The 21,833-nt window shown below is 39.5% G+C and overlaps 1 protein-coding gene across 11 annotated transcripts in view; it reads right to left on the bottom strand.

Annotated features, from left to right (window-relative positions):
* Positions 1 to 21,833, bottom strand: part of MYBPC1 (myosin binding protein C1) — a 93,796-nt gene that overhangs the window by 12,967 nt on the left and 58,996 nt on the right. For 6 of the 11 annotated variants that reach the window (XM_059936752.1, XM_059936750.1, XM_059936751.1 and 3 more), the window contains 8 exons: positions 16,627 to 16,786; positions 15,274 to 15,378; positions 14,323 to 14,511; positions 12,944 to 13,078; positions 9,888 to 9,941; positions 8,787 to 8,954; positions 5,396 to 5,484; positions 2,083 to 2,278 (listed from right to left, as the gene is read on the bottom strand). In XM_059936752.1, the coding sequence (XP_059792735.1) occupies positions 2,083 to 2,278; positions 5,396 to 5,484; positions 8,787 to 8,954; positions 9,888 to 9,941; positions 12,944 to 13,078; positions 14,323 to 14,511; positions 15,274 to 15,378; positions 16,627 to 16,786 (1,096 nt within the window). The remainder of the gene's footprint in view (positions 1 to 2,082; positions 2,279 to 5,395; positions 5,485 to 8,786; positions 8,955 to 9,887; positions 9,942 to 12,943; positions 13,079 to 14,322; positions 14,512 to 15,273; positions 15,379 to 16,626; positions 16,787 to 21,833) is intronic. The other 5 variants (XM_059936753.1, XM_059936757.1, XM_059936759.1 and 2 more) reach the window with 1 other exon arrangement.

Below are 21,833 nucleotides of genomic sequence, written 5' to 3'. Positions count from 1 at the left end.
ACTTGGGGGGAGGGATAAATTGGAAGGTTGGGACTGACATATAACACTACTATATATAAAATAGATAACTAATAAGAACCTACTGTGTAGCACAGGGAACTCTACCCAATACTCTGTAATGACCTATATGGGAATAGAATCTAAAAAGGAGTGGATATATGTATAGGTATTCACTTTGCTGTACAGCAGAAACTAACACAACACTGTAAATCAACTATACTTCAAGAAAAATTAATTAATAAAAAAGAAAACTAAATCTTCATTGGGAGGCCCCCCTCAAAAAAAAATCACGCATAGAGGTGCAAGGAAGGACAATAATCATACTACGTATCTGCATAGCACTTCTTAATTTTTTCAGGGAAATTTCACATCTGTTATCCTTTGCAGTGCAAGCAGTACCCTTTCTGCCCTGAAATATTTTTCAGGTATTAAAAGGCAACTATAATTATTTCTATTTGAAATGTCAGATTGAAAAGAATAAACATCAGAGTGCTTTCTGGTCACGTTTTTCTCTCTTTTAAGCAACATTTAACATGCAGTCTTCATGGGCTCCGGGGGTGGAGCCCTTTCTACGATTACCAACAACGAGTCTCTACAACCACAGCTTTCTATCTCCTGTCTTCACCAACTTGTCCTACAGACAGATGTCTTCTCCCAGTTCAACTTCCCACCTGCACCCCAGGTCTGCTTTGTCTTCAAAGTTCACGTTGGCTTTTCAAACACTTGCTCCCCAACAGTAAATGGCTAGATTTTTACAGTCATGGCAGAAACATAAATCTGGGACTAATAAAATAAGTAGGATACTAATAGTTACTATTTATTGAACACTTTGAGTGTGTGAGTGACGTGCCAGGGACTTGTAACTACCTGGTAAAGTAACTACATGGCAAAGTAGGAAAAATAAAAAAGTCCCTCCTCGTGTTTCAGAGGGCAAGGCTCTTCCAGACCCAACCACAAGGGCTTCCATTAAAATAGAGCCAGCGCAGAACACAGGAAGATCAGCTCGGTGCTTTGTGTCCACCTACAGGGGTGGGATAGGGAGGGTGGGAGGGAGACGCAAGAGGGAGGAGATTTGGGGATATATGTATATGTATAGCTGATTCACTTTGTTATAAAGCAGAAATAACACACCAGTGTAAAGCAACTATACTCCAATAAAGATGTTTAAAATAAATAAATTAAATAAAATAAAACGGAGCCAGGCCAGACCCAAGGGCACATATAACATCCTCAACACTCCTTTCAACTTAACAAAAATCAAGACAGTTTAGTCAGCACGAAAAGATTGCTTAGTTCAAAGGACATGACCTTTCACCTAAGGGAAGGCTTGCCACAGGAAGCTGCTCCTTTGGTTAGAGAACCTCTAGTTCTAGCACATGTGCTAAACTGTAATCATAAAATTGATTGGAGACAAGGCTTCTCCTAACTCTGCTCTTAAGTTTATTTCTTGACATTGCAAAAATTATAGAACAGTTCAAGCGAGAAGGGTCTACTTGTAAGAGACCCTCCCTCTATTGTCCTAACTGTGGAAACAAGTAAGAACTAACCTTGTTTGGACAGGTAAGTATCTAAGCCCTGCACGACCAACCACAATTCAGTCTTTAACTGTTTAACTCTGTTTAGGTATACCTTTCTTACATTTAATAAAAATTCTTCATTCTCCATTAACGTTACTATTAGCAAATTTTAAATGTAGTAGGAAACATGTTAAACTATATCTAGAATCTATAATGTTTTCTTAATGCAAGAATTCAACATGGGAAATAGTTTTAGCATTGAAGCGTTGAGAAACAGTAAGAGAGAAGTGGATTGTAAAACAGCACTGATAGTTTTCACTAGAAAGTACATACATTAATTTTCTTTACTATATATGCCCTAAGTCTCCCATGATTAGTCCTTTTAGTCAGTGAAAAATTATTCTAAAATGCTAACCAATCTTCCTAATTTATCTATTTTTTTTTAATTCTAAAAAGAGGAATTTTCTGTAGAGCCAGCCTAACAGAAGAAATTCTGACTCTCGCCTTATTGACAAGGACAATTTGTCTCCATATAGAATGTTCTAGTTCCCTCCTCCAAACCTACCAACAACCTGGATATCGATGGATGCAGTTTCCACGTATTTTTCCACTTTGACCTGCAGATCATATTTCCCAGAATGGCTCCTCTCTGCTTTTCTGATAAATATGATTGTATCGGTCTCAGAGTTGCGAATGTTGATCTGATTCTTATCAATAGGTGCACCATCTTTCTTCCAAGTTAATTCTGGTCTTGGTTTTCCCTTAAAAGAAAAAAAAAAAGACAGAAAAAGTAGAGGCGGGAGAGGATCAGATTGTCTCCAGATTTTTTTTCAGCATTAAAAAAATGGGCAGTGGCTTACCCCATCCTAGGCAAGGTTGGAAAATGGTCTGGTGGTGGGCAGTTACAGCAGTAACGTAATATTCACTATTGCCCATCGATTGCATTCTGTATGCAAGGTACTATGTTAGGTACACGATATTTATAACTTCCCTTACTCTTCACATCAGGATAAGTATTATTATCCTCATTTTTTTTTTTTTTTTTGATAAAGGTATTAAATGACTTGCACAAGGCCTTGCAGCTAAGTGCTGGAACATGGTCTTCTAGCCAGGTCTCTTCAGCTCCAAAGCCTGCACATCACAGCCTAATGGTTCAGAACATGGGCCCTGGGACCCTAGAATCTGTATTTGGATCCTGACTCCACTACTTAATAGCTGTGTGACTTTGGGCAAGTTACTTAAACTCTCTGCCTCAGTTTCCCAATTTGTAAAATGGAATGAGAGTACCTTTCTTCAGGGTGGTTATCACAACTGAAGTTCTTAGAAAGCTTCTGCGCGCTGCAGAGGTGTTTCATTAATATCATCTACATGCTAATGATTATTATTGTTCCACTGTACTTTGTTGCTCATTTCAGACTTGTCTGTAATTCTCTCTCTGTTCTCTCTAGCAGCTGAAACTATTCTTTAAGAGCAGACTTTGAGTAATTATAATCTCATTCAAGGACATGAGTTTCAGTTTACATTACAAAGGAACTTCCTAGGATTCCTGAGCGCCCAGGCTCACCCCACAGACAGGAACCAAGCATTAATTCTGTTGGGTAACGCACAGCCTTCCCATGGGCTCCTAATGTGGCTTGTTGAAAGGTTCTGCTAAGGAATGTGAGAGACACACATCAAACCCCTCCCCATAGGGCTTGAAGAATGGTTGCAGGTGCTCAGATGTGCATATGGGAAGTAGAGAACAATATTGTTAAAGATGGGGAAAACAGGGCTTCCCTGGTGGCGCAGCGGTTGGGAGTCTGCCTGCCGATGCAGGGGACGCGGGTTCGAGCCCTGGTCTGGGAAGATCCCACATGCCGCGGAGCGGCTGGGCCCGTGAGCCACAGTTGCTGAGCCTGCGCGTCTGGAGCTTGTGCTCCGCAGCAAGGGAGGCCGCGACGGTGAGAGGCCCGCGCACCGCGATGAAGAGTGGCCCCCACTTGCCGCGGCTGGAGAAAGCCCTCGCACAGAAACGAAGACCCAACACAGCCAAAAATAAATATAAATAAATAAAAATTAAAAAAAAAAAAAAAAAAAAAGATGGGGAAAATAGTTCCAGGTCTCATTTCCTTAAGTGTACAATTTACTATTAACTACTGGGGAAAAAAATTGAGTTCTCTGATAACTTATGGAGTGAAAAAAGCACTGGATTCAGTATCTGGAGATATAGACTCTGTTCATGGCACTACCATTTATTTGCTGTGTGACTTTGGGCAAGTCACTTAACTTCTCTGAATGTCAGTTTCTTCCCTTCTCAAGGGGGGTAAGGAAATCTGCCATTCCTGCCTCACAAGGTGTTTCTGGGGTTCAAATGAGAAAAGGTTCGAGAACTCTAGAGGTTACATAAATATACAAACATGACATACCAGTCTCATCACCCCCTTCCTGGTAGCTGACCAGCCCCTGGGATGCCATACCTATGAGGTCCCTGTTCTCATGCTCTCTCCTCTCCCAGACCCAGGGACAGAGCTGAATACACTCCCCCACCCCCAACAAGATCCGGGAACTGGGATTAGCCCTAGCTGTTGACATGATGTGGAAACTAAAGGGCTGATTCAGCCCCAGTCCAGGGCTGGGGCTGGGGCTGGGTCCTGGGTGCCCGCCTTGTGCCAACTCCTGGTTTTTTTTTTAGGCTATGGGAGGACAGGAGTGGGAGGAACCTTGCCAAGCCATCGCCTTCCTCCTCTGCTGTGTTCACACTCACATCCTCCTTGACTTCCGTTCTGATTTCATGTGCTGTGTATGTAGAAGCTAACTGCCTCTTCTAAGGCTGGGCCCCAGGTGCAATGAGAATGGCCTGAACTGGCTGTCCCTTGAGGTTAGTTTTCATGGGAGCCTGTGTTTGAACCAGCTCTGCGTGTGTGTGTATGTGTGTGTGTGTGTGTATCCAAATGTTTGCAGAGACCTAAATTCTAGTTCTAAGGCCATGCTGTCTGATGTAACAGCCGCAAGCTCAATGTGGCCATTTAAACTAAAACAAATTAAAATTAAGGAAAATTAAAAATTCATTTCCCCAGTTGCCCTAGTTCCTAGCTGCACCTTTCAAGTCCTCAACAGCCACATTTGGCTGCTGGCTACCATATTGGACATTGCATATACGGAACATTCCTATCATCACAGAAAGTTCTATTGAACAGCACTGTTTAGAGGCATAAAAGGAATCGAATGAGTAAGGAGGTAATGGTGCAGTGTGTGTGTGTGTGTGTGTGTGTGTGTGTGAGTGTGTGTGTATGTGTGTGTGTGAGAAAGAGAGAGAGAGAGAGAGAGACCAAAAGTGATTATCATATGCAAAGCCTGGTTAATCTTATAAACAACAGATTCTTTTGAGGGAGCGATGATTTAACAATGTTCGTTTATTTCAGTTAGGGGCATCAAAATTTCAAATTTCAGTTATCCCTCATTGGAATTTGGGTGATTTGAGTGTGGTTTGAGGTAATCATGGGAAGTAAGCACATGTTGTTTTCCTGAATGTTACACCAAGAACTTCACTTAAAAAGGAAGATCAGTTTTACAGATGGATAGAACCAGAAAGATCTTTAAGCATTTCTTGTTGCGGTGTCTCCTGGGTGTTTCCTCTCTGGCACCCTGTGGTCCCTGAGCTTCAGACAAGACTAGGTCTCATTTATCTCATGCAGAAGGAAAATCTATGACAGTTTTATAGATTTCTGTACTTGTAAAGCAGGAGGTTGTTTAATCACTCTCCAAATCTCCTCCATCCTTTCCTGCTCCTCCTCTGAGGAAATTCTGAATCATGAGTAACTTAAATGCTGAAGTCCCTCCCTCTACTCCTTAAACACCCCAGCATGGGAAAGAGAAAATGAGCGACCCTGAATTATTACCTGGAAAGGTATAACCAGATTGATGGCTTCTCCAACTCTGCGGATATAGGTTTGCTTTAGGTGCCTTGGGATGCGAATCTTTGGAGCCTCTGAATGAGAGTAGAAGAGTGTAATTTTGCAGTCAGTTTCATACACTGGAAGCAGCATTACATAAGCATACTTGTCATGATACTCACCAGGACTTCCCTACGCTCATGTCTCTGAAGTAAAACCTCAGTTGGGCTACTAACAGATTATATGTGGTAACTTTGGTTCCAAATGTTCCCTTCAGGGAGAGATGTTTTAACAGTTTGACTCAACAAGATTATTCCCTGACCTCCTTAATTTTACTACAACTTCCTATTTTTATTATAAGCCTAAAGCAACTTTCTAGAAAAACACTAAATTTTCTCTTAGGACCTTATATATTGTTTTCTTAGTTTCTAACAGTGAGTATATTCTCCAATGAACATTCCATAAAAGATCTGCAGTCACCACATTAGCTGGTAGGACTGCCCATTTTTTCTCACCAGAAAAGAATAATAAAAAATGCTTTAGCACCTAGCACTTGTTATTTATGTAATTATGTTAGAATTTGATGGTAACTTTCTCCCTTTATGACTAAGGTGAAGTATATAATAGGCAGCCCTAGCCCACTGTATATTAATGTTCAGTCATTAAACACCATGAAGATACTAGAACATGTGGATGTAAACCCATCAGAAGCAGAGAATCAAGGCTCATGGCTCACAGCGATGAGGTGGGTCATATCACTTGAGGGCTCTGTATGGAACAGATACTGGGATAAATGCTTTTCACGAAGGGACCAGTTTAAACCTCATAGCCACCTTATGACACAGGTACTGTTTTTACTTCAGGATAAAGAAGCTAAAGCAACAGGGGTTTAAGTCACCTGCCCCAAGGTGACACAGCCAGGATTAGACCTGGAATCAGCTTCCGGTGCCTATGCTCTGCTTAGACACATGGACTGCGGGGTCAGAGAGATCTGGGTTTGAGTTCCAGATCAGACAGTAGATCTGGTCTCAGCCTATTCCGTAAAACTGGTATGATAACAGCATCTAATTCACAGCATTGTAGTGAGGATTAAATAAGGTCATCCATATAAAGCGTTTAGCATAATGGCTGAGAATAGTAAGTGCTCAATAAACTTTAGGGGAAGAAGATGATGATGATGGTAGTGGTGGTGATTTCTGAATGTTGGAGCTGGAAGAGAACTTGAGAGATCCTCTAACTCCCTAACTTTACATAGGAGGAAAAGGAGACTCAGCGAGGTTCTGTAGCACATTACACCATCATCATAATAAACGCTAACATATACCAAGGGCTTATTATGTGGCCAGCATTCTTTAAGCAAATAACATGGATTAATTTATTCAACTCTCACAACCTCTTGATGTGGTAAGTACTATTATTGTATCCGTTTTGCAGATGAAGAAATTAAGGCACAGGAAGATCAAGTCCCTTGCCTGAGACCACATGGTTAATAAATGAAGGAAACAGGACTCAGCTTTCATAGTCTGTCTCCAGAATCTACTAAGAAAATGTGCATGCTTCATACTTTCTACCATCCATCCATCCATCCATCCATCCATCCATCCATCCATCCATCCTCTAACTTACTCCCAAAAGGTTTCAGGCAGTCACACCGTAAGTCTGTGGCTCAACGTGGTCCAGACCCAGATGTTCAGGCCCCTTCCCAGTATTCTTTGCCCTGGAGCACCGATTCTCAAATTTTTTGGTCTCAGAATCCCATTACACTCTTAAAAATCATCAAAGGCCCCGCAAAGCTTTTGTTTATGTGGACTGTATCTATCATATTTACCATACTAGAAATTAAAACCAATAAATTTTGAAATACTTATATATTTATTGCTTGAAAAATAATAACAACATAAATATCATTTAAATGAAAACAACCATATTTACATTAACAAAAATCTGTGATATGAGTGGCATTATTTTATATTTTGGCAAATCTCTTTAATCTCTGACTTAATAGAGGCTAGCTGGACTTTATTTGTTTCTGCCTCTAATCTGTTGCAATACACTGTTTTGGTTGAAGTACATGAAGAAAATTTGGCTTCACACAGACAGAAAGAATATTTTAATAAACTTTTCAGACAATTGTGGGTATTCCTCTTTGATTCTACACTAAAACACGAGTTGTAATTTCTTAAGGGTTAGCTGCAGGATGGAATCTGAAACCTTCTATGAACTTTTCATATCTGTTACATTAAAGCCCATTGGTCTGCCTTCCATTTTGAATGTATCTTACCCATGCATGATTTTTTTAACTTGCACTGGTCATTTGGAAAATATTGCTTCAATGAATTATGCAGATTGTCCAAATGTTGAAATACTGCATTATTCAATGTCAAAAAATTACATTTGCTACTATCACCACCTACTTCATCAGAAAAGATTTTAAGTATTGGAAAGCTGCCAAGTCCATGATGGTGGATACCAGTTTTCCATAATTTTAATTTTTGCTTCAAAGATTAAAGTTTTTCATTGACAAGTTGACAATAAATACTGTAAGTTGTTTTCCTTCAAGTAACAGGCTCACTCCATTCTTTTTCTGGAAAATGTCTGCCAAATACCCAAGTCTGACTAGCCAGAGTTTGTCACTTTGTCATTCTTTCGAGGAAGAATGGAGTTTCATGGAAAAGGTCACGAGTTTAGGCTCTAATTCAGTTGCACAAATGTTTTTCCTAGAGACAACCATCGTACTACGGTATTTAGCGTAAGAGTTTCACATATACTTTGCATTTCATTGTCATACAGAGTATAGGAAAAAAGTGTACTCAAGAACCAAGGTTTAAGAATATTAATGATCTGTATGTATCATCAAGAACACTCCAAGGCAAAACTGGCCCTTTAATTTTAATTGCGAGTGCATGGTGGTGAGGAAGAAAAGACCAGCCAGACAATTTGGTGGCACAGATTGGAGCTGTGCTAAGGCACCAGCAGTTCTACACACCATCACTTTTGTACCATCCGTGCAGAGGTCAAGCATTGAAAAGGGAAAACAATGTGTTCATATTATTATGAAAATGGTTTTGACCTCGCAGACTCATTTGAGCCATTTTGCTGCTGTATGGTTCGTCTGAAATGCTTCCCCCCCGCCGCTCCCCCCAACCCCTTGTGACTAGGCAGCCCAGCTGCCTATTGGCTCATGGAACCTGGTGTAGTTATCTGGTCCTCATACCAAGTTATAAACCGGGAGCTGACCCCCCACGCTGCCTATAAAGGGCAGTTTTGTTCATTTCTAACTCCCAGGAGATATTAATAAAATATCAAAGGAGTGACAACAAAATAGGAGGGTTTGAGAAAGAAAGAGGTTAAAAAAAATGTGAAATGGAGACAAAATTTTGAAAGCCTTGCCACCTACCTATGATTTCTTTCACAAGGATGGGCTGAGAGTAGTACTTGGGATCGCTGGCACCGGCGGCGTTCACAGCTTTCACGCGCACAAAGATCCTTGCATCCGTTGGCAGACCTGTGATGGTGAACTTGGTCTTCTCGATCAGCTCTGTGTTTGCAACTATCCAGCTGTCAGCTAAAATCCATTAGGAAAAAAAAAAACAAAACCAAAAGACAAGAAGGAAGAATGGTGGTTAGTGAAAGAAATCATCCTGTTAAACAGTCAACTCCAAATTAGTATTTTACTCAAAATTAAATCATTTGGAGGGAATGTGACTTTGGCCTAGACTCAGACTACATGGCTGGGTGTTTTTCATATTTAAATGAAAAATGGCCTAGAATGGCTAATGTAAATAGCAGGAAGAATGATAATCAGATTCTACCATCTTTGAAAAACCTCTTATTCAGGATACTAGGGTATCCTGAACAATGGTAACTGTCCCAGGAATTTTGTAGTAGTTTATCCCAATTTGGTTTTACAAGGTACATTTTTACAACTGATGTAACCATGATGATGTTTAACCATCTATACACATTAAAGTTCAGAAAAAGAGGAAAATACTATTCTTATGAATGAGAGACACCAACCTTTACAGTCATATGATCTCTCCATTTTATCCTGGCTGGTTTATTATTATAAGACATTAATATGGGCAGGGGAAATCTGATCATGCTCCCAATGATGAAGAAAAGATGCTTATATCCATGGCAAAAGGAACCACAACTCAGGAGCCAAGACCTCATAAGGAATTGGCACGATCTTTTACCGCAATCGAAAGTTCTGATTTTTAAAATGCTTTTGGTGGCTTTGTCTACAACAGCAAGAAAATTTTAAGCCAGCATCCAGGTTTTACAAATATTTCAGGTTCTAAAAGTTTGTATGCATTATTATGCCCACGGGGGGAAAAAAAGAAGCTTGGATCCCACATTGTAAATTCACCGCCCACCCTCCCCCTCCATCTCTAAGGGCTTTTTTGTGTGTGGGTGTACTTCAGGCTGGGGCATGGAACATTCCCAGAAACTTTATCATACAGTAAGAAAGTCTGAGAGCTTTCAGAGAATACTTTACCTGGTAGATCATATGCAGCCTCCCCATTTTCACCAGACTGTTTTGCTGATGTACCTTTGAGAATCCATCATTAAAATTAATTAAACACACCCACTTTCACAACAGAAGAATATCGTACCAGTAGTCAGCATTCTCTGTTAGTAAAGTATGCAACGTATGCAAAGATATTTGTCTTCAGAACAGTGAGAAGAGACCAAACACATTAGAGGAGGGGGTAATTCCTCAGGAGGGGCACAGCCTGCCCTGTTCAGACCGTGGGCTTTTTTTGTCCTGAGGCACCTGCCACAGAGAAGAGGAGGAGAAAGGAGGCTGGGGCACCTCCAACTGTGGGAGCAAGAGGTAGAGAACAACAAAGCAAGACCCTGAAGACAAAGGCGGAGCAGTTCCTGGACTCCACAGGGGAGCAATGCCCAGTGGAACAGTCTACCCTTGCTCCTGTCCCTGCTACTTCAGCCTGGGAGGGTCCTGTGGGTCCCCAGGGAACACAGTTCTCCCACTATGGGGCTCACACATCAGAGTCTGGGAGTGAGGGCACTTGAGATACGGCCAGCCCTGTCTTACCAGGAAATGAAAATGCTCTCCGTGGAAGTGGAAACTGCCCCAGCAGCCCAGGAGGCAGCCCCTGGTTGCCATGACAACAAGCTCTTGGTCTGGCAAACTGAGCTGCATTCCACATGGGTGGAGGGAATGGAGCAGGGGGATGGGGACTAGACTGGCCCCTCTTGGAACCTTCTCCTCTCTCTTATTTCAACCCTTCTAGGAGTATCAGGTTGAAGGAGCAGCAAGCGAGAGGCATGTGGATGATACACATTACTTAGGACTTGGAAAAAGAGCTACATCTTGAAGCCAATGGTTTGTTTGGGAGCTACTGTGTTGATGTTTTCATAATCAAGAGACGATTGATGAGAACGTGAAATAGGAGACTGAGAAAACATGCATGAAAGAGTGAAGAACTAGGGAAGAAGAAAATTTCAAGAGAAAACAGGATGAAACAAGATCAGAGGGAAACGAAAACATCTCTTCGCATTTGAACTACTTGAGGGAAAGAGAGAAAGAAAACGGTGTCCAGGGGAAGGGAAAGGAAAGTGAAAGTTATTTAATACATGAGGAGAATTTTTAAGGAAGAAAAGAAAGAACCAGGGTGATGAAGAGTAAAATGGTGCAGGCATTAAACAATAAAATAAACACCAAGAGAAAGACAGAGTCCAAACCAACACACGATCTTATAAAAGAAAGAATTCTCTTACAGAATAAAACCTGCCATATCTAAAAGCATTAAACACTACAGAAAATTAGTCTGGAGGACAACAGCCATTAAAAGAGAATGAAGAATAGGGCAGCCACATAAAGGAAGTAAGAAAAGACTGCAAGAAGAAAGATATACACGTTATAAAAGAACTTCCATAGAAAGCTAATTCCAAAACGTTATGTGGCAAAAATATATACATAATAATGACTGCGTACATATATATATGTATATGCGGGTATACATATATATCTACATAGACCACACACAGAATTATGCAAAATACACTTCGTTGTATTTTATCTAAGGTGGGTAACATCAAAATGACAGCCATCTATCATTTTGCTGTATCTTCTTACTTTTTAAACCTATCAGAAAGAAAAGAGTAAACAATTTGCTCTGTTTCATACATACACAAAAGGTTTGTATTCAGCAGCCCCACCACACAGAAGATTGGGAGGTTCTGCTAGCTGGGTGGTATAAATAACAGAGAGGAGGGCTTGGGAGTTTTTCAAATTGGGGGAGGGGAATGGAATGGGAATAAACCATACTCCAAAGCACTCAAGATTATAATGTCTCCACAGGTTTTGGTTAGTGGCTTTCTAAGCCCTGGAAAAATCAACAATAGTGTTCTGTGAGTGAGTGCATGTGAACGGAACTGAGTGTTAACAAGATGCTTTATTCCCCCTTTCTCTCTACTCTCCCGACCAACACTGGTTATTTCCATGCGTGCCCCCATCCAGAAGCCTGGGGCTTCTTTTTCAGCAGTTTTCTCTTCAAAGTTAGAAATTTCTTCTCCATAGAGGTTTTCCTTCTGGGGAGGTGTTCACACTCCTGGTTTCCCAAATGTGCTCTGGAGTCTCTCTTTCCTTCACGTAAGATCCACGTTAAAGTTTGGGGTCCAAAGAGTTTTCTTAGAGTTAGAGGCCAAGTCTGGCCTCTCATTTGTGGAGATAGGAACAAACTTCCCTGGTGGATTGTTTCCCTACCATGACCTAGAATGCAGCCCGAGTCCAGAGCTGGGGCAATTTTATTCACCCATCTCCAAATCATGACAAGTATGAAATCAAAAACACAAGAGGCTTTTAGTGAATTTCACATCTTTTTTTGGTTTTAGGTACACTCTGGCCTATATTTTCTTGTGTCATTTTCTCTTTTTCTATTATTTCTATCAACAAGGGTTTTTTTGCCTGTTTCTCTTCCCCTCCTAAATTTAAGCCATTAAATTTTTATGCACTCATATCCTGAGACAAGTTACTGCCATAATGTTGAATCTATTTCTTACACCCTCTGGGATTTAATGCTGATTCTTTTAAACACTGAAAGTTGTCCTTAATTATTCTTTTTTTTCCCTTTAAGAAGGCAGAATTGATCACCAGATAGTCAAGTATATAATCTCTCTTTATTACCCAGAAATAGGCAGCTCTGTTGATAGCTGACCTCTGCTCAGTATAGAGTTTAGAATTTCCAACTTGCTTTATCCTACCTAGAATTTTATTTTGCTTTGGTACATTTTAATTCCACCAATTCAAGAAGTGGGAGTCCCTGAAGTTTGGTCAGAATCTCTCCTCCTATGTCCTAGATCGCTCGTGTTGTCGGATCTGGGAGCCTACCTGGGATATTTTTGAGATCTCAGTTTGTTAGTCAAGTAACAAAGAAGGGCTAAATTCTCATCCATCATAGAAGGATGACCTTTGGCTTGTTGTCATTTTCAGGAGGAAGGAGATGAGTTCCCAAGAAAGAGAAACAAAAGGGGGGCATATGTCACCTATTGATGAGGGTATTCGTTTGAACTACTAGTTGTACTTACTTCCTTCAAAGCAATACTCTAGCACATAGCCATCTAAACCTGCTGCACCAATGTGGTCGGGGGGCCGCCACTTCATTGTGACGGTGGTGTCAGTTACAGAGTCAACAGCCAGAAGAGTAGGTGGGCTGGTTACAGCTTCAGAGATAAAAGAGACAGAAAAAGAAGAAATTATTCACCACAGAATTATGGCACAGGAACTGTGATAAAATGAACTAGGATACAAATAAAAATATACACAGGGACTTCCCTGGTGGCACAGTGATTAAGAATCCGCCTGCCAATGAAGGGGACACGGGTTCGAGCCCTGGTCCGGGAAGATCCCACATGCCGCGGAGCAACTAAGCCCATGAGCCACAACTACTGAGCCTGCGCTCTAGAGCCCGCGAGCCACAACTACTGAAGCCCTTGTGCCACAACTACTGAAGCCTGCACGCCTAGAGCCTGTGCTCTGCAACAAGAGAAGCCACCACAATGAGAAGCCCACGCACTGCAACGAAGAGTAGCCCCTGCTCGCCGCAACTAGAGAAAGCCCATGCGCAGCAACGAAGACCCAACACAGCTAAAAATAAGTAAGTAAGTAAATAAATAAATAAATAATAAAAAATATACACAGAAGCCCCCCACGTGTTAATAAAATTCAACGAGACTCCTCGAGCATATGCTGTGTTTACGGCAAAGATCTGCCAGATGTGAAAATTTTTTTATCAACGCTGTCACACTTTCCCTCCATTTGGGAGGTTGACATGGGAGTCTGGGGGGCCCAGGAAGTTGAAAAAGTCAAAGTTTGAGATCTAATGATCTAGAGTAAATTTCCCATAACTTTCTAATTTTAAAGTGCAAACTCTTGTACTAAATATTTCTACTGAAAAATCTACTCACTATCAGAAAATAGTGGAGACGTCTTGTCTTCTCTTTCTTTGCCTTTACTGAACTGACTTTTTTGGTTCAATAGATAACATTTAAAGTGTGACTATAAAGCAAAGAGACTAGCTTTCAAGTGTGCTTGGTTGACTTGATGTCAATTTGTTTTAGTTATAGTGTTTACACCAGGGCGCTGGGTTATACTTTCAGAAGGACAAATGGGGGTAGTCTTGTGTCAATGGGCCCAGCTACATGTTTCCAGTGGGGAGGGGCAAACAGAGCCACCCACAGCTGTCCTTGGAATTCTGGTAATAAATTCCAGGGCCTACATTATGAAGGCATTCAACTCTATTGTGTTGTTTGTAATTTCTTAGAAAATTGCCCCTAACCACCTCTAGTCTCCTACTCCTGTATCACTCTAAGAAGCTTCCAGGTCTGCTCCAGTTAGAGGTCAGTAGGAAGCAGTCACAATCTGGGGCAACGATTTTCATGACAAAGACACACCTCTCTTGACTCACCCAATGGAACAAAAGGTTTGGAGGGCATACTGGGCTTGGAGAGGCCAACGGCATTGACGGCAAAGATGCGGACCTCGTAGGCCACACCTTCAATCATCTTCTTGGGCTCAAAGGTTGTTTCTTTGCAGAGATCAAAATTCAGCCTCATCCACCTGGAGCTTTGCTTCTTTTTCCTCTCAATGAAGTAACCTGAAGGGGACACAAAATGGAAACTGACGTTTTTTCCTTGGTCTCCAAAATTAAACTTTGTCAGATATTATAATGTTCAAAAATTTCCCATATTCTCAGCACTCTAAGTAAAATAGTCATATATGTATTTTTAACCCATCTTATTCCATTGGTTTTTTGAGAGAGATTATAAAGAATACAAATATTAACATCATGGGATATAGATAAAAATAACAAGACTAGAAAAAATTAAAATTGTATTAGGAAGAGAAGAGAAAAAAATAAACCACAGATATGTAGGCCATAGAAACCTACATAGTCACTCTATTTGAGCAACAGATGTGGCTTTGAGTCTCAGCAATGTAAGAAGGGGGAAATAACCAGTTTTGTGAGTTTCATTATTAGCAAGTAGAAGAAAGTTCCTGTTCCACAGGGGAAGCAAATTCTTCTAAGTATTTAACTCTAGAAGAAATTGCCTCATAGACATAATTCTATGGATCTAGGCATTTACTGACCAGAATAAAGTTAGACTTACAGTTGTTTCAAAATTAGATATTGAACAGAAATGTCAAACAAAAAAAGAGGACAGGCAATCAGATGATATTCATCAGAGCTATTTAAATCTCAAGTACTTATAAAGCATCCCCCAATATATTTCAGTGTGAATGGATATTTAAAAGTTTTCTTCTAAATGCAGTATTTTAAAATGTACTTTGTACTAATATGCATAAAGGGGACACCAACTCCACTGGCAGTTCCACAGATGGACCAACGTGCAGTTACCTAAGAGTGGGGACCCTCCATCATAGAGAGGAGGCTCCCAGTTCATGATGCACCAATCATCTCCCACATGTGTCACACTCGGTGCCACTGGAGGATCAGGGACGTCTGTAGCAAACAAAAAATAGAATAGAATAAAAAAAAAATAAAATTGAGGGAGTGAGAGCACAAAGAAGAATGTTCATTGGAAAGTATGTTTTTGGATGATAATCATAGAAGCAAGGTTATTTCGTATTATTTTTCCATGTTTACTGAAATGCACGGGTAACTAATTTGGGTACAAGGTCATGCTCCATATGGAATCAGGGAAGATGAGCCCAATACAAATAAAATCATGATGTCTCCAAATCCTTTAAACTACTGTCACATTACAGAGCCGTATGAAACCCAAGACTCTTGGTATTTACATTGAAAATGGCGACGAAGAAATTACTGCCTAAATGTTGGACGTGATTTTGTTTTTTTGTCTTTTAACCACAGAAGTGAACTTGCAGCAGAACTGAATCAAGGACTAATTACTGCACATTTTACATCAGTTGTTGTATAAGATGTTGGCTGGTAGAAATCCAAGTCAAAAATGGCAAGTTACCATGTCTTATAAATATAGTTCAGTACATAACAAAGTGACCTTAGTTTTGGATTAGTTTGAAATATGTTTCTTGGGAATTCCCTGGTGGTCCAGTGGTTAGGATGTTGCACTTCTGCTGCAGGTACGGGTTCGATCCCTGGTAGGGGAACTAAGATCCCGCATGCCACATGGCGTGGCCAAAAAAAAAAAAAAAAAGAGAGAGAGAGAAAAGAAAAAAAAGGAATATGTTTCTTAAGGGAAAGCTAAAGTGGGATGAAGAGATCATGAGACCTTGGCGTACCAGTAATCTGCCATACTCATTTCACTTGATTTCAGGGTCAGGAAAAATGTACTTAAATGGTCGTCTAAGAACCAAAGCAGATCTCACTCCTCTACAGTGAGTGTGATGTTGGAAATTATTTAGCAATTGTGTGTCAGTGACTGTAGAGGGCACTGAAAGGGAGTGTGGCTGTGGAGAGCTAATGACAGCAACCTCAAAAGGCTAACCTTAGCTACTCCTCGCCACAACTAGTCCTCTAGGCAAACAAAGAGACAAGAGAGGAAAGGAGAGGAAAAGGAAGAAAAAGGAAAGAAAAGAGAAAGAAAGACATATCAAGAAGTGGCAAAGATAAAAAAAAAGAAAGGCAGTGATTTATAAAATACAGCTACACCGTGTGCTTCTTTGTTGGCTACCCAGAAAAGCTGAGAGAACCAAGAACTTGCAAAGTCTACTTTGGATCTAGACATGTCAGCCTGATTCTAGAAGTCTGTGGACTCAGAGGGCTTACCCACAACTTTAATCGTGATGGCTGCATGTGCTTCCCCAGCTTCATTTTTCAGATTTATGTGGTAAACACCAGAATCATCTTTTTCTGCTACATCAATAACCAGAGTGGTGCTGTCAGGGTAATGTTCAGCTCTTATCCGGCTACCGCCCTCCATAATAGCCTATGGAGGAAAGAAATACAATGTGGCATGACCTGTGCAAACAACAAGGACACCTCCAGAGTGCCTGGGCACTTAAGCTGGACATGGTGCTAATGCCTGAAATATGTGTTCTTAGTTTAATCCTCCACCAGCTCTAAGGACAAAAGTATTGTCATCCCATTTTACACATGGGAAAAACTGTGGCCCAAGGTTACACGGCTAAGAAGTGGTAGAACTGGGATTTGACTCCAAAGTTCATTACCCATTAACTCCTTAAAGAGAAAGTTGGAGGACCAAAAATATAAGCGCAGAAGTGTCATTCTAGGAGAAGAGTTTCTTTGTACATGAAATTAGAAATCCTTAAACTCATATCAGAAACTAAATAATGATTTGTTCATTTCTTTAGATGTCTTGGAAATTTAAAAATACTGACAAGGGTTGAAGAAGGCCACAGTGCCAATTTCCCATACAAGTTGAGTACTGATTTTTCCCTTCCAGTAGGACATGAAAGAATGAACATCTAATTCCCAAAGTAAAGACAGAGTGAGGTTGAGACTTCTATTATATTTTCTTTCTTTTCTCCTTCTTCTCCTTCTCCTTTTCCCCTTCTTATTTTCCTTCATTTCTCGCCTTCCTTCTTCCTTACACCAGAAGTTTAAAGCAGCATTACATTTTTCTGATTCCCAGGTCATATCTTCCATGCAATAATGGACAGCCAATATACAAAGAGGAAAAACAGAGAAGGTCAAGGCAATTTAGAAACAGGGTAATTTGCCACTATTGTCAACTCTACCCTTTTGTGTCTGGATTAGGACTTGTAAGTCTTCAATAACATAAGATTGTGACAACGGTAAGAATACTTGAAATGGCTTTCATAATTCTCATTTTATAATAGAACAAAATTTCCTCATTTTAGCCAAATTCTAATCTTAAGATTGTAAAAGATGTTCTGCTTGAAAAGAAAAATAACTTACTTAGGGTGGTGTTATATTATCCTCTTCATATTTCTATGTTTTATTTTGTTTGTTATGCTATAATTTACATAAAGTAAAATTCATAGTTTTAGATACATAATCTATGAATTTTGACAAATTTATGTGAGTGTATAACCACCCCCATAATCAAGCTACAGACTGTTTCCATCACATCTCACAGTGTGTCCATGCTCCTTGGCATGCAACCCACTAACCCCACATCCTGGTCCCTGGCACCCACTGGTCTGTTATTTGCCCCTTTGGTTTCCCCTTTTCCAGAATGTCATATAAATGGAATCAAACAGTACGTAGTCTTCCGAGTGCATATTTTTAGACTGATCCATGTTGCTGCTTGTATTACTAGTACGTTCCTTTTAATTGTTGAGTAGTTTTCCATTGCATATTCCACGTGCAGTTGGAATATGTTTGTACAATTGGACTTTTGAGTCATTTCCAGGTTTTGACAATTATAAATAAATCTGCTATAAACATTCCTATACGAGTTTTTGTGTGGGCATGTGTTTCATTTCTTCTGGGTAAATACCTCGGAATAGCCTTGTGGGGTTTTATGGTAAGCTCATGCTTAACTTTATAAAAAACTGCCAAACTGTTTTCCAAAGTGGATGTACAATTTTGCATTCCCACCAGCAATGTACGAGAGTTTAATTGTTCCATATCCTTGCCAGCATTTGGTACTGTCAGGTTTTTTTTAATGGCTTTTAAAAAATACTCTTTGTTTTTTGTTCCAGCTTCTTTCACACAGCATAATTATTTTGAGAGTCATCCAAGTTATTGCAGTATATCACTAATTCATTCCTTTTTATTCCTTAGTACTCCCTTGTATGAATTTCTTACAATTTGTTTATCCATTCACCCACTGATGGAATTTGCATTGTTTTCAGCTTTTGAATATTACAAATAAGGCTACTATGACCATTTGTTCTAGTAGATTTTTTTGTAGATTACATTGGATTTTCTACATCGATGATTATGTCATCTGCAAATAAAGACAGTTCTACTTCTTCCTTCCCAAAATGGATGTCTTTTGCTTCTCTTTCTTGCTTGACTGCCCTGGCTAGAACCTCCAGTACAATGTTGAACAGAAGTGGTGAGAGTGAACATCTTTTCTCTCTTCTTTCTGATCTTAAAGGGAAAGAATTCAACCTTTCACTATTAAGTAGGATTATAGTTGTAGGATTTTTATGGATGTCTTTTATTATGCTGAGGAAGTTCCTTTCACTTCCTAGTTTGCTGAGAGATTTTTACCAGGAATGGATGTTGGATTCTGTCAAATGCTTTTCTGTGTCTATCGAGATGACCACATTTTTTCTCTGGTTTGTTAATATGGTGAATTATATTAACTTATTTGAAAATGTTAAACCTACCTTTGCATTCCTGGGATAAGTCCCACGTGGATATAATGTACTGTTCCTTTTATGTATTTTTGGATTTGATTTGCTAAATTCTGTTTAGAATTTTTTCATCTATGTTCAGGAGTGATATTGATTTGTAGTTTTCTCTTCTTATAATGTCTTTTTCTGGTTTTGCTATAAGGGTAATACTGGCCTTCAAGAATGTGTTGGGAAGTATTCCTATCTTCTCTTCTTCAATTTTCTGGATGAGTTTGTATTGAATTTGTATTATTTCTTTCTTAAATGTTTGGTGGAACTAACCAATAACGCCATCTAGATGTGGAATTTGTTTTGTGAAAAGATTTTAAACTACAAATTCCATTTCTTTCATAGATATAGGGCTATTCAGTACTGATTTAGTGGTATTTTGCAAATTCTGATATGTGTTGTGTTCACAAATATTTTCTAATTTCCCTTGTAATTTCTTCTTTGATCCATGAGTTACTTTTTAAAAAAGCTACTTAGTTTCTAAATATTTGGAAAATTTCCAAATCTTTCTGTTATTGTTTTCTAATTAATTCCACTGTGGTCTGAGAATATACCTTGCATGACCTGAATCCTTTCACATTTACTGAGACTTACTTATGGTCTATTTTGGTAAATCTTCCATGTGCATTTTAAAATAATGCCCAATCTACTTTGTTCAATGGAGTGTTCTATAAATGTCAACTACATCAAGATGGTTGATAGTATTTCTCAAAACTTGTACATTTGTTCTATCAGCTATTGAGAAAAGTAGTAAAATCTCTAACTTACCTATTTTTCTTTGTAAGTCTATCATCTTGCTAATTGTTTTCTATTTGTCCCATCTGTCCTTTGTGTCTCTTCTTCTGCCTCCTTTTGGATTCATTAGATACGTTTTTGTGGCTCCATTTTACATTCTGTGTTGGCCTATTAGCTATAACTCTTTGTTTTATTATTTTAGTGATTCCTTTAGGGTTTATAGTATAGTCTACCTTCATGTGGTATTATGATACTTTACATTTAGCAAAAGAAACTTACAATAGCATACGTCCATTTCACTCCTTTCAATCCTTACTTCCATTTCTCCTCTCTTGGCCTTATGTTTTCATTGTTACAAATTTTACTTACACTTATGCTTGAAGGCCATGGTGCATTGTTATTATTTTTGTTTAAACAACCAAGTATCTTTTTAAGGAGATTTAAATAATAAGAAAAAAATTCTTATATATTTATCCATGTAGTTATTATTTCTGACCCACTTATTGATAGCTCCTTTGTGAAAATGTTTTCATCTTAGTATCATTTCCTTTTGACTCTAGGACTTCTTTTAACATTTCTTGTAGTGCAAATCTGCTGGAGATGACTTCTTTCAGCTTTTGTATATAAATAATTTTATTTTGCCTTCATTTCTGATAATTATTTCTACTGAGTATAGAATTCTAGGTTGACAGTTTTTCCCCCTTTAAACGTTGCTCCACTGTCTTCTCACTTGCTTTGTTTCCAGAGAGATCAGCTGTCATCTTTGTCTTTGTTCCCACGGGTTTAATGTGACTTTTTCTCTGACTACTTTTAAGATATTTTCTTAACCACACGTTTTGAGCAATTTGATTATGATGGGTCTTGGTGTAGATGTCTTAATGCTCCTTGCGCTTGGATTTTATTGAGCTTCTTGTATCTGAGATTTTCTAGTTTTTATCAAATTTGGGGCCATTTTTTCTCCACATATTTTTATGTCCCCCTCTTTGGGGACTCCAATTACACATAGATTTGACTGCTTGAAGTTGTTCCATAGCTCACTAAAGCTTTTTTTTTTTCCTCCAGAAAATGGAAAAGGAGGAAACACTCTCCAACATTTAAAAAAAAAACAAATTATTTTTTAGAGCAGCTTTGCATTCCCTGCAAAATTGAATGGAAAAAGTACAAAGAGTTCTCATATAACCCCTGTCTCCACACACACATAACTTTCCCCACTACTGACATCCCCCAGTAGAGTGGGTACACTTGTTATAATTAATGAACCTACACTGACACTTTGTTATCTTTGAAAGTCTATAGTTTACATCAGGGTTCACTCTTGGTGTTGTACATTTTATGGGTTTTGACAAACCTATAATGACACATATCCATACTTTTAGTATCATATGGAACAGTTTTACCGCGCCTAAAACAGTTTATATAGGAAGCCGCAGAGTCACACTTGAGCCGGCTCTACTCTACCACTCCAATCTTATTTATTATTCTCCTCCTCACTCTCGCTGCCTTGGCCACACTGGCCTTCTCTGTATTCCTCCAACACATTAAGTGCATTCTCTCCTCTTGTTCTTTGCACTTGCATTGACATCAACTGGAAATCTCTTCGCTTTGATCTTCTCAAAATGGTTCCTTGTTGTCATTCATAGAGGCTGTTCTCATGCCCCATGCAGTCACTTACTAATCATATTACCCTGTTTTTTTGTTGTTGTTGTTGTTGTTAAATAATTATTTTAATTATTTTATTTTTGGCTGCATTGGGTCTTCATTGCCGTGCGCAGGCTTTCTCTAGTTGCGACGAGCGGGGGCTACTCTTCCTTGCGGTGCACGGGCTTCTCATTGTGGTGCTTCTCTTGTTGAGCACGGGCTCTAGGCGCACAGGCTTCAGTAGTTGTGGCACGCAGGCTCAGTAGTTGTGGCTTGCAGGCTCTAGAGAGCAGGCTCAGTAGCTGTGGCACACGGGCTTAG

This window comes from Balaenoptera ricei, chromosome 10, assembly GCF_028023285.1.
Source record: "Balaenoptera ricei isolate mBalRic1 chromosome 10, mBalRic1.hap2, whole genome shotgun sequence".
Lineage (NCBI taxonomy): Eukaryota > Metazoa > Chordata > Mammalia > Artiodactyla > Balaenopteridae > Balaenoptera > Balaenoptera ricei.
The sequence above is the reverse complement of the archived record's forward strand: the minus strand, read 5'-3'. Positions and strand labels throughout refer to the sequence as shown.